Source organism: Bubalus kerabau, chromosome 2, assembly GCF_029407905.1.
Source record: "Bubalus kerabau isolate K-KA32 ecotype Philippines breed swamp buffalo chromosome 2, PCC_UOA_SB_1v2, whole genome shotgun sequence".
NCBI lineage: Eukaryota > Metazoa > Chordata > Mammalia > Artiodactyla > Bovidae > Bubalus > Bubalus kerabau.
In genome coordinates, this window is record NC_073625.1 from 203,656,347 (window position 1) to 203,669,955 (window position 13,609).

At 43.4% G+C, this 13,609-nt stretch overlaps 1 protein-coding gene across 1 annotated transcript in view; it reads left to right on the plus strand.

Moving 5' to 3' along the window:
- KAT2B (lysine acetyltransferase 2B) overlaps positions 1-2,508 on the plus strand; it is a 96,659-nt gene extending 94,151 nt beyond the window's left edge. The window contains exon 18 of the mRNA XM_055570032.1: positions 844-2,508. Coding sequence (XP_055426007.1) covers positions 844-1,037 — 194 coding nt within the window. The 3' untranslated portion in view covers positions 1,038-2,508. The remainder of the gene's footprint in view (positions 1-843) is intronic.
- Positions 2,509-13,609: the final 11,101 nt, after the last annotated feature.

Sequence of the window (13,609 nt, forward strand, 5' to 3'; positions counted from 1 at the left end):
ATATCTGCTAATCCAGTTTAATAGTTGACATACTTTTTAATGATAGAACCAGACTTAGAGACAACTAGGGACCTGTAAACAGATGTCAGCATCTTCTAATCTGCATGGGTTTCTTTAAATTGGTTCTGAGAGTGAGAATTAAAGAAGCCCCATTATATTCTTACAAGTTTAGATGAAGCACTGTTTTCATTTGTAAAGTAATATTATTTAAAGCAAGTAGATATATTGGAGAAATATTCTTTTTACAATTGTCTTGCAAGGTTTACATGCTTTAGAAAATATTTGATTAAGTAAAATTTGTCATTCTTATTTCATCAGTGGGGCATGAAACTGAATTCACTGGAAACATTTTACGGTCACTGGTGTACTTGCAGATGTGTTTATGATCTGTTTCCCACTTTAGTTCTGTCTCTGCAACTCCAAAATATCTGGGAGTTCAGAGAAACAAACTCATCCTGATTGTTTAAGTAGTGAGTGTTCCAGCCGCTGCACTCCATGTAGGTAGAGCCTCTTCTCTACACTTTGAGTGAAGAGCTCACAGTACTTAGTTTATCGTGCTTATCACTGCTAATCTACTTAGCTTCTTTGCGCTGAATGGGGGATTGCACCAGATGACTACTAATGGTCCTTCAGTGTTAAAACACTGATTTTGCACAGGATGCTGTCACAAAAGAAAGAACACAAGCCGCAAGAACTGTTTTCCTTGATCATATGAATCTCTCTTAAACCATTGAGGTGGTGAGAATGTGGGCAGACTGACGAGGCATTTCTTCCCAGTCTCACTTTTGTCAGCCCGTGTTTGAAAGGAGTCAAAAATTGCTAATATTTTTTTTTCCTGTGTAGATCTGAAAACCATGAGTGAACGCCTCAAGAATAGGTACTACGTTTCTAAGAAACTGTTCATGGCAGATTTGCAGCGAGTCTTTACCAATTGCAAAGAGTACAACCCCCCTGAGAGTGAATACTACAAATGTGCCAATATCCTGGAGAAATTCTTCTTCAGTAAAATTAAGGAAGCTGGATTAATTGACAAGTGATATTTTTTTCCTCTGCTTCTTAGAAACTCATCAAACAGTGTGCCTAAAGCATGGTTTAGTTTTACAAAGAATTGGACATAATGTATTGAAGATATTGTAACAATTAGCACTTTTGAAAAACAAAAAACCTCCTCTTAGCTTTACAGATATGTATTTAAATTGAAGTCATAGAGCATTTTTATTTTATGGAATAGATTTTAAGCTATTTACTACTATTAATGTCAATTTTCTATGGCATGTCCATTAGCTGAATATTCAGTACTAGATGATCAGGGGTTTCCTCACAACTTGTATATGAGGGAATTGCACACAGCACCAAGATCTGGGGAAGCAGAAAAGTTTCAGACCGTGAATGCTTCCATTTTTTCTAATGGAATGTGAGAGTTTATTTTTATTTTATTCTGAAGGACTTTAAAGGAAGGGACACATGATAAAAAGCCTGTAAAAGGTGAAACGTGATGTTTGAAGGCTCATGGTAGACTTTTTATATATATTTTTAAAAAACACTCATTTAGATGAGGTGCTTTGAGCAGTTCTGAAAAATGCAGTTCCAGAAAAGCAACTGCTTTGATTTCTAAAGAAGAAATTCTAAATAATGCAGACTTTTTTGATAAGTGTCTGGGTTTTTGATAATTCTGTCTACCTACAACAGACTTGTAAGTGCATAACCACTATTTTAATAATTATTTTCTCTACACGAGTCTGTAATACTATATTTGACTTTGCTTATGCAGGCCATAAGTTCCAAAAGGCAATTTCTTGGGTCACAAAGGCATCCATTTGAAAACACTTGGGATTGAATTAACATGCTTTAATTTAAAAAGATGTATAATCTATATTATGGATCAAATTTAGTGAATCCTTCACTTTTTTTACAAATAAAGATTTTTCCCCCCTTTTCTACAATACACTCTGCCCAACTGATAATGTATTTATGGACACTTGTCCTTTGGCATCTCCAGATTATATTCATTTTGGAGATAAATTCAGTTACCACCAAGACCTTCTGTCAGTATTTTAATGCCTGCTTTGGTACAGGGTAATAGTATCCCACTAAAATCCATCATACACCTTACCTGTCTTGGCATTCCGGCTTCGTGCTGGGATTTGTTTCCTGTTAACACTACACTGGGTGGTGGGAGGTCTGCAGCCCCAGCTCTGGGAGAACCGACTCATGTAAAGCAAACAGCGGCCATCCTGATGGTCTCGACACTAATTTTTATGATACAAATTTATAAACTGATTTTTGTAAAAGGACTAGGTTTTAAAGGTGTCTCTAACTCAGTGTTTTCTATTAGCATAAACTAATTGAAATGATCATTTGATAGACATTGGACACAGTTGCCAGAGAATCTGCATGAAGGAGAAAACCCTGCAGATGGCTGTGGAGTTGGAAGGATGGTTTTTAATGTGTAAGATACACTCAGAATGCTCACAACTGAGAATGCCTCAACTGTTTAAAGAAACCACCTTGAGTGGCATCTAGATTTCTCATGAAGAATGATACAGTTTGGATTAAGTATCTTGGACTGCTTTTAAACAAGTGCTTTGTCCTGGATCTGCTGAAGCGCCTGGCCAGCTTGGTATCCTGTGAAACGTTTGTTATTTTCTGGGTAGACATTCTTATAGAGTATTGTCTTTAAAATCAGATTGTCTCTTCTATATTGAAAGCATTTTTATGTTTTCTAATTTAAAAATTAATATTTTCTTATAGATATTGTGCAATAAAGCTAAAGTAGGATGTGTGGTTTTTGCAAATGCTTTAACAGCAGATAAAATTTTACATTTGTAAAATTAATATATTGTATTGGTACAAAATAGTTTTAAATTATATTTTAAAAAGCTCTGTCTGCTGGTGTGTTTTCTTCTGACAGATTTGTGTTTAATGGGGCAAATGTATGATCTGGTTGATGACTGACTACATCCTTAGTTCTTAGGATGTAAGTGTTTTGAGGGAGGTGTTCAGAATTGTTGCATTTGTGGCAAGTTTAATAAAAACTCACAGCCCATTACTGAGAGATTTTCAAGAGCAGAGACACTGTGTCTCTTAAGTAATCTGTGGCATCTTGCCGGTTGTCACCACAAAAGAAAAAAAATCCAGCTAAAGAAGTGGTCCTGGTTTTAGAAGCAGCCACCCCATGCCCCAGTTTTTCCTGCTTTGCATCTGTGAGATAGATGAATAAGTAGACACCCCACCCCCCCCCCCCCCCCCCGCAAAATACAACTGACTTTTAGACATCTCCTATGTGTTTCTAGTGTTATCCAGTGTTGAAAAAACTGTCCTGCTGGGCTGTGAGTATCCACCAACGAGCATCATTCCCTCTGAATTCCGAGCCAGCTCAGCAGTCAAAGGAATGAGGCACACGGCGCGCAGAATGTCTTTATTAATACTAGAACGCGCATCGGGGAGGGTGACTTCAGTGCCTGCGGCAGATGGGCTGATGCTGACCTTGTGGCTGACTCACCCGCGGCTCCGCTCCCTGTCCCGTCCCCGCGGGGCAGGGCCTTTCCCCTTGAGCTCCGTGCTTGGCCCGGGCAGCGATGCCTTCCACAGCAGGCCCGCTCCGAGGACGCACAGGAGAGGAAGGAGCGGCCAGCCCAGGCCAGGCCAGGCCCTCGTCTAAGCGAGTCTGAGGCGAGCTGCTCCCGGAGGGGGCCGGCGTGGGGCGCACGCGGAGCCGATGGCGTCCTCCTGGGGGCAGTGGGCACGTGGAACGTGACTACCTCCCTCCCACCCCAGCCCGCGGTCAGCAGTCTTCGTAAAAGTGTTATTTTGATGGTTCAACGCTGGTTGTATTCATTGTAAAAGAAAGCACTGTGGCTTTCTTGTTACCTGGAAGTAAAGTTTATAATTATGGAACCTAAGAAGTAGAAACAGGATCAGACTGAGGTATTGCGGTCAGCTTACTGTGTCGCCCCTCTAAGCTGGCGTTCCTCAGACTGACCCTCGCGGTTTTGTGTAAGAGACGCTAGAGCAGCCCAGGGGAGGGCTACTGGCCGCAGCCCTCGGCCTGTGCTGTGTTTTGAGCTGCTCCTCTCTGGCCCTGCCCTTACCTTTCTTAACAAAGGAGAAAACCCGAAGAGAAGACCAAAGCCACTCTGGAATCTCAAAAGGCATGATGGCCGCACGTTTGCAATTCAGTGGCTCAGTCGTGTCCGACTCTGCGATCCCATGAACTGCAGCACGCCAGGCCTCCCTGTCCATCACCAACTCCCGGAGTTTACTCAAACTCATGTCCATCGAGTCAGTGATGCCATCCAGCCATCTCATCCTCTGTCATCCCCTTCTCCTCCTGCCCTCAATCTTTCCCAGCATCAGGGTCTTTTCCAATGAGTCAGCTCTTCACATCAGTTTGCCAGAGTATTGGAGTTTCAGCTTCAGCATCAGTCCTTCCAATGAATATTCAGAACTGATTTCCTTTAGGATGGACTGGTTGGATCTCCTCACAGTCCAAGGTCTCTCAAGAGTCTTCTCCAACACCACAGTTCAAAAGCATCAAACTAAGGTAACTTTTTTTCTTTATCATCATGAAATATATGTTTAGATTTGTTGACTACATTTATCCCTGGCAGGAAAAGAGGGATGTGTTTGCAGAGGTGGAGGTTGGGGTGGGAGGAGGACGGCAGGGAAAGAAAGTGGTGCCTTTCCCTGAGTCTCCAGGCTGTTAGTGATGCTTTCTCCTCTGGGTGCATCACTGCCGTTCGTATCAGATGGAGGCTGAAAGGGGAAAATAGGGTCAGTAATGTTCCGGTTTGGGAAAGAGATAAACATGAAGCTAGAAAAACAAGAAACAGAAAAACAAAGTAGAAGAAGGTTTTCAGGGGCTCTTTAGAGAAGAAGTTTCAACAAAGTAAACAGGACTTTGGGGGTGTGAGAACACCCGTAAATATCAAAGTTTTCAGATGTGATTCATGTGTATTCAGGCCTTGGTTTCTTCGTGGTAGATTTTTTTTTTTTAACAGAATAAGGAAGCTAACAATGTCAAAGCTAGAGATGTTCTTTGGGTTTATTTTAAAAAGCAATATAATTTCAACAAAGCAGAGAAAACCCAGAAAAACATAAGCCAGCCTTCCTCCCCTCTCCTGTTACTGGGAAGTCTGGCACCACCTTGGCAGAATTAGCTTAAAACATGAGAAACAACACGTTATTTGTGTGCGTAATTTTCTGAGCTGAAGTGAAGGTTACCAGTTTTTGTTTGTCTAAGTTTGAAGTTTTTTTTTTTAAGAAATCCCCTGGAAAATGTTGGATTAAAGGACCTTCTCAAAGTAATGCACATGTTAACATTCTGCATACCTGTTCCCTTGGTTCTTGGACGCTCCCTAAAATTCACTGATCTCTGTCCTTTGCTCTGTTAACCTCACATTTTTGACAGTAAAAGATGGATATCTAATTTACACTTTAAAATATCTAAGAACAGAGAATCTGCCTTTTTGTACAATTGGGCTGTCCAACAATAAACACAGGCAGAGGTGATAAAGTTGTTAGGTTGATGTTGGCTGTTTTAAAGAGTTGAGTAGAACACGCTCTTGGTTCATGCAGAGTCTGTGATCAAGCTCCCTTTCAAATCTTTGCCCTTCACAGGGCTGTTCAGCCATCGCAGCAGCACTGTTTCTCCTCAGCACACCCCAAACGCCGTGCTCAGCTGCTCAGTCATGTTCCACTTTTCACAACCCCATGGACTGCAGCCCACCAGGCTCCTCTGTCCATGGGATCCTCCAGGAAAGAATATGGAATGGGTTGCCCTGCCGTCCTCCAGGCGATCTTCCCAACCCAGGGATCTAACCCAGGTCTCCCACATTGCAGGTGGATTCTTTACCATCTGAGCCACCAGGGAAGCCTATATACATTTTCAGTTGAAGTATAGTTGATGTATAATATTGTGTTAATTTCTGCTGTATAGCAAAGTGATTTAGTTATTTATATATATATACACATACACATTCTTTTATATTCTTTTCCATTATGATTATCACAGGATATCGAATATTGTTCCCTGTGCTATAAAGTAGGACCTTGTTATTTATCTGTTCTTTCTTTGTTAAAAAATATTTATTTATTTGGCTGTGCTGGGTCTTTGTTTTGGCATGTGGGGTCTTCAGTCTCTGTTGCAGCCTGAGGGATCTTTAGTTGTGACGTGCACACTCTTAGTTGCCACGCGTGGTGTCTCGCTCCCTGGCCAGGGATTGAACCTGGGCCCGCTGCATTGGGAGTGTGGAGTCTTAGCTGCCGAGCCGCCCGGGGCGTCCCATGTCCATTCTGTATGGAAGAGTTCGCCTCTGCTCGCCTCCCGCTCCCTCCATCCCTCCTCTCGCCCTCAGCAGTCACAAGTCTGTTCTCTGCGTCTGTGATTCTGTTTCATGGGTAGGTTCATTTGTCATATCGTCATAAATGATGTCATATGGTATTTGTCTTTCTCTGACTTCTCTAATTCCATCCTCATTGCTACAAATGGCATTATTTCATTCTTTTTATGGCTGAGTAATATTCCGTCTATACACACACACACACACACACACACACACACACACACACACACGGAGAGGGAAATGGCAACCCACTCCAGTATCTTGCCTGGGAAATCCCATGGACAGGGAAATCTCTGGCGGGCTTCAGTCCACAGGGTGGCCAAAGAGTCGGACACGACTTAGCGACTGAACAACAACACAGATACGTACACACACACACACACCCACCCACACACACACACCCCCTGCATCTTGTCCATTCATCCATCAGTGGGCACTGATCGCTGCTCCCACGTCTTGGCTGTTGTAAATAATGCTGCAGCGAACATTGGGGTGGATTATCTTTCTGAACTAAGCTTTGTCTGGATATACGTCCAGGAGCAGGATTGCAGAAGGCAGCTCTGGTCCTAGTGTTTTGGGGACCGTGCCTACTGTTCTCCACAGTGCGCGCACCAAGCTACATTCCCACCAGCAGCGTGGGAGGGTGCCCTTTTCTCCGCACCCTCCCCGCACTCGTTACTTGTCGACTTGGATGGCGGCCATTTGGAGCGTTGTGGGCTGGTGCCTCACTGTGGTTCAGATTTGCGTTTCTCTAATAATTAGCAACGTTGAGTGGCGTTTCCTGTGCCTGCTGGCCACCTGTCTCCTTGGGAGAAATGTCTGCTTAGGTCTTCAGGCATTTTTTGATTGGGTTGTTTTGCTGCTGTTGAGTTGTATGAGCTGTCTGTATATTTTGGAAACCAAGCCTTTGGAGGTCACAAATGTTTGAAAATATTTTCTCTTGTTCCACAGGTTGTCTTTTTCCCCCGGGCATATATGCATAATTTCTCCCAATACATTTTTGATGCCCTCTCTTCCTTCTTCTAGAATTTCTAATATGTGTAAGTTGGCACATAATCCCATAAGTCTCTTATTTTAATTTCATTTTCTGTCAGCTCTTCTGGCTGGGTGACTTCCATTATTGTTTTCCAGAGCACTGACTCGTTCTGCATTATTATTTTGGTCTTCGGTACCTGTAGCCTTGCTTTTCATCTTAGTGAGTGTATTTTCTGTTTGCTTGGCTCCTTTTTCTAGTTCGTTCTTATAATCCTCTGCATTTCTGTCAATAGCTTTTCTTAATCTCTTCAGTATTTTTATTATCTCCTTTTTGAACTCTGTATCTAGACTGAAGAAGTCTTGTTCATTGTCCTTTCAGGGGAGTTTTCTTGGTCTGATAACTGGGGATGGTTCCTTTGCTCCGCAATTTTACTTGTATTTCCCTCGCTCTGTGAAAGGGACGTCGCTCAGTCGTGTCCGACTCGGCGACGCCACGGCCTGTAGCCCACCAGGCTCCTCCGGCCGCGGGATTTTCCGGGCCAGAGCACTGGAGCGGGTTCCCATTTCCTTCTCCCCTGCTCTGAGTTTAGGAGAAAAAAGTCACCTCCTGTGTCTTCAAGGGCTGTTTCTGTGGGAGGCCCCTGTGGGGTTAAGGTTTCTGGGGTGAGGCCGGCGAGTGTGGCCGCCTGCTGCTCTGCCCGCGGCGGCCGCTGCCCGCCCGGAGCCCGCGCCTGCGGGCGCGCCTGCAGCGCCTGGAAGGGCGCGCGCTGCTGAGAGCGGGCGGGAGAAAGCGGCTTCCGGGGCCCGGCAGGCTGCGCACCGCCGCCCGCGCTCCCCCCAGGCCTGTCCGCCAGAGCCTGGGCCTCAGCCCGCAGCCTCCCCCGACGCCGGCCGGGGTGCCGGGCTGCCCCCGGGGCGGGGGCCGTTGCGGGCCTCGGTCCATGTGCGAGAGCGGCTCTCTCCCCAACGGCACTGAAGCGCGGCTTCGTCCCTGCCAGTGTGGGGCCTTTCCAGGCTTTTCTCGCTCTGGGGTTTTCTCTTGCCCTTACCCAGTTGCATGGAGACTTTTCTCGCCCTTCAGAAGTCTGAAGTCCTCGGCTAGGGCTCCGTGGGGCTCCTGTCAGCGCTGTCCCACGTGCGATGTGTTTTTGATGTATTTGGGGAAGGATGTGAGCTCTACATAACGTCTGCCCTGCCATCTTGATTGTCCCCCCCGATATCTTTCTAACATGAAAAAATGGAAGTATAATTAACAATGCAGTATTGTACACAGATTTTAGGTGTTCTTTGTGTCCTTTTAATTTTTAAAACTTGTACTTTTGGCTGTGTGGGTCTTTGCTGTGCCGCACGTGGAGTCCGGAGTGCACAGGCTCAGTGGCTGCGGCACGTGGCCTTAGCTGCCCCGGGATGCATACAAGTAATTTTCTTTCTTGGGAAGCACTTACCAAGCACTGACTAGGTGTCAGGCACTCTTCTTAGCATTTTACTTAAGCATCTTAAGTCACTGAATCCTGCTAACAGTTTAATAAAAACACTGAGATACAGAGAAGCAGTTTTGCTAAAGAAGTCACACGCTGGGATTCTTGATCCAGAGTCAGGATTATTAAACTCAGAGCAGCACCAGCCACGTCTACAGCTAAAGAGTGACCGTCCTCGTGTGTTGCATGAAGTCTCTAAATACTATGTATCTACATATTAACTGTAGTTCCAATTCCTTTTATACTATGAATTCTTACTATATTCCACATTAAACATTTTTTATGCATAAAATGACAAGAATACAAAGGGGAGTTGCCAGCTTTTGAGACTAAAATCTATTACTGGAGATGAAATGTAAGCCATGTGACAGGTATAACATATGTGAATTCAGAGGTGGGATTGTGAGGCTGGGGTGAAGGCTGATAATGTGCTCTGGATGGGGCATCAGCGACCTCTCTAAGGAGCCTGGGCTTTACTAATAGGCTCACAAGAGCTGCAGAAACTGTGTGTGTGTGTGTGTGTGTGTTTGTGTGTGTATTTTGCGTGTGTGTGTTTGTGTGTGTATGCACCAAATGACCAAAGTTGGAAGCACATGTCACAGAGGTCAGACACTGAACGAGTTTTGACAAAGGGCTGCCGGGAGAGAGGCAGCTTGCAGAGGGGGCGCAAAGGGGGACTTCAGTCAACACACAAGTGGATAGAAAAAGACAAGCATATGATATCGCTTATATGTAGAATCTAAAAGAAAAGTGAACTTATTTATAAAACAAACACGCACAGAAAACAAACATGGTTCTAAAGGGTTAAGGATGAGGAGAGATGAATCAGGAGTTTGGGATTAGCAGACACACACTGATACGTATAAAATAAACGCGGACCTAGTGTATAACACAGGACACTGTTCAATAACTCGTGATAATCTGTAATGGAAGGAAATCTGAAAATCACACACACAGAAGCCCACAGGTGGTGCAGTGCTCAAGAATCTGCCTGCCAGCGCAGGAGACACGGTACACATGGGTTCGACCCCTGGGTCAGGAAGATGCCCTGGAGCAGGAAATGGCATCCCACTCCAGTACTCTTGCCTGGGAAGTCCCATGGACAGAGGAACCTGGTGGGCTGCACTCCATGGGGTTGCAGAAGAGTCAGACGGGACTTAGTGACTAAGCAACAACAACAAATCAAAACAGTGGGGAACTGGCACAAAAACAGAAACACAGTTACATGGAACAGGACAGATACCAGAAGTAAACCCATTACTCTATGGTCAACTAATCCACAACAGGGTAGGCAAGAATATACATTGGAGAAAAGACAACATCTTCGATGAGTAGTGCTGTAAAAACTGGACTGCTACTTGCAAAAAAAAAAAAAAAAAAAAAGAAACTAGAACATTCTCTAAACCACACAAAAACTAAAATGGATTAAAGACATAAATGTAACACTGGATACTATAAAACTCCTACAGCAAAATATAGAATAATCATTGACATAAACCATAGCAATATCTTTTTGGTGCTGTCTCCTCTGATTAGTTCAGTCGCTCAGTCATGACCCCATGGACTGCACCACATCAGGCTTCCCTGTTCATCACCAACTCCCGAAGCTTGCTCAAACACATGCCCATCAAGTTGGTGATGCCATCCAACCATCTCATCCCATCGTCCCCTTCTCCTCCTGCCTTCAATCTTTCCACCATTAGGGTCTTTTCCAATGAGGCAGTTCTTCCCAACAGGCGGCCAAAGTATTGGAGTTTCAGCTTCAGCATCAGTCCTTCCAGTGAATATTCAGGGTTGATTTCCTTTAGGATGCATTGGTTGGATCTCCTTGCAGTCCAAGGGACTCTCAAGAGTCTTCTCCAACACCACAGTTCAAAAGCATCAATTCTTTGGCACTCAGCTTTATTTATAGTCCAACTCTCACATCCATACATGACCACTGGAAAAACCATAGCCTTGACTAGACGGACCTTTGTTGGCAAATAATGTCTCTGCTTTTTAATATGCTCTGTAGATTGATCATAGCTTTTCTTCCAAGGAGTAAGTGTCTTTTAATTTCATGGTTGCAGTCACCATCTGCAGTGATTTTAGAGCCCCAAAAAATAAAGTCTGACACTGTTTCCCCATCTATTTCCCATGAAGTGATGGGACCAGATGCCATGATCTTCGTTTTCTGAATGTTGAGCTTTAAGCCAACTTTTTCACTCTCCTCTTTCACTTTCATCAAGAGGCTTTTTAGTTCCTCTTCACTTTCTGCCATAAGGGTGGTGTTATCTGGATATCTGAGGTTATTGATATTTCTCCCAGCAATCTTGATTCCAGCTTGTGCTTCTTCCAGCCCAGCGTTTCTCATGATGTACTCTAAGTTAAATAAGCAGGGTGACAATATACAGTCTTGATGTACTCCTTTCCCGATTTGCAATCAGTCTGTTGTTCCATGTCCAGTTCTGTTATTTCTCGACCTGCATAGATTTCTCAGGAAGCAGGTCAGGTGTCTGCTATTACCATCTCTTGAAGAATTTTCCACAGTTTGTTGGGATTCTCACAGTCAAAGGCTTTGGTGTAGTCAATAAAGCAGATGTTTTTCTGGAACTCTCTTGCTTTTTCCATGATCCAGTGGATGTTGGCAATTTGATCTCTGGTTCCTCTGCCTTTTCTAAATCCAGCATGAACATCTGGAAGTTCACAGTTCACGTATTGCTGAAGCCTGGCTTGGAGAATTTTGAGCATTACTTTACTAGCGTGTGAGATGAGTACAATTGTGCGGTAGTTTGAGCATTCTTTGGCATTGCCTTTCTTTGGGATTGGAATGAAAACTGACCTTTTCCAGTCCTGTGGCCACTGCTGAGTTTTCCAAATTTGCTGGCATATTGAGTGCAGCACTTTCACAGCTTCATCTTTCAGGATTTGAAATACCTCAACTGGAATTCCATCACCTCCACTAGCTGTGTTCGTAGTGATGCTTTCTAAGGCCCACTTGACTTCACATTCCACGATGTCTGGCTCTAGGTGAGTGATCACACCATCGTGGTTATCTGGGTCATGAACATCTTTTTTGTACAGTTCTTCTGTGTATTCTTGCCAGGTCTTCTTAATATCTTCTGCTTCTGTTAGGTCCATACCATTTCTGTCCTTTATTGAGCCCATCTTTGCATGAAATGTTCTCTTGGTATCTCTAATTTTCTTGAAGAGGTCTCTAGTCGTTCCCATTCTGTTGTTTTCCTCTATTTCCTTGCATTGATGACTGAGGAAGGCTTTCTTATCTCTCCTTGCTATTCTTTGGCACTCTGCATTTAAATGGGAATATCTTTCCTTTTCTCCTTTGCCTTTCATTTGTCTTCTCTTCTCAGCTATTTGTAAGGCCTCCTCAGACAACCATTTTACCTTTTTGCATTTCTTTTTCTTGGGGATGGACTTGATCACTGCCTCCTGTATAATGTCATGAACCTCCGTCCATAGTTCATCAGGCACTCTATCAGATCTAGTCCCTTAAATCTATTTCTCACTTCCACTGTATAATCATAAGGGATTTGATTTAAGTCATACCTGAATGGTCTAGTGGTTTTCCCTACTTTCTTCAATTTTAGTCTGAATTTTGCAATAAGGAGTTCATGATCTGAGACATAGTCAGGTCCTGGTCTTGTTTTTGCTGACTGTATAGAGCTTCTCCATCTTTGGCTGCAAAGAATATAATCAGTCTGATTTTGGTGTTGGCCATCTGGTGATGTCCATGTGTAGTCTTCTCTTGTGTTGTTGGAAGAAGGTGTTTGCTATGACCAGCGCGTTCTCTTGGCAAAACTCTATTAGCCTTTGCCCTGCTTCATTTTGTACTCAAAGGCTAAACTTGCTTGTTACTCCAGGTATCTCTTGACTTTCTACTTTTGCATTCCAGTCCCCTATGATGAAAAGGACATCTTTTTGGGGTATTAGTTCTAGAAGGTCTTGTAGGTCTTCAGAGAACCATTCAACTTCTGCTTCTTCAGCATTACTGGTTGGGGCATAGACTTGGATTACTATGATATTGAATGGTTTGCCTTGGAAATGAAGAGAGATCATTCTGTTGTTTTTGAGATTGCATCCAGGTACTGCATTTCAGAGTCTTTTGTTGACTATGAGGACTACTCCATTTCTTCTAAGGGATTCTTGCCCACAGTAGTAGATATAATGGTCATCTGAATTAAACTTTCCCATTCTGGTCCATGTTAGCTGATTCCTTAAATGTCGATGTTCACTCTTGCCATCTCTGGTTTGACCACTTCCCATTTACCTTGATTCATGAACCTAACATTCCAGGTTCCTTTGCAGTATTGGACAACCTAAGTCCATAAATTTTCCTCAAAAAAAAAAAAAAAAATTGCACTGAAAGATGAGCTCACAAAAAGCTGGGAAATATGCGTGACCAAATCATATTCAAAAATCAGATGATCAAATATCAGGTTTAGCCACCTAATGTGAGAAAACAACCATACTCTGAAAGAAAACACATGTTTATGGTTGTTAGAAGGAGAAGGAAACATAAGGGGCTGGCTAAACAGACTAGGATACAGTCAAGAATAGAGTGAACTAGAACACAGAGCCAAAGAAATTTTATAGAAAGAACACAGCTAAAGAGATGAAAATAGGAAAGAGGGACAGGACAGACCCAACAATGTGAATTGCATCAGAGCCGAGCATTTGCTCGCTGAACTATTCTGAACACCAAGAACCGTGCCTGCTGCTACTGGCAGTTGATGCTGAGTATTAGTTAAAGCCCAATAATTATCAGAAGTTAGGAGAGAATGAGGAAAAGGTAATTTTTAATGAACTAAGAAT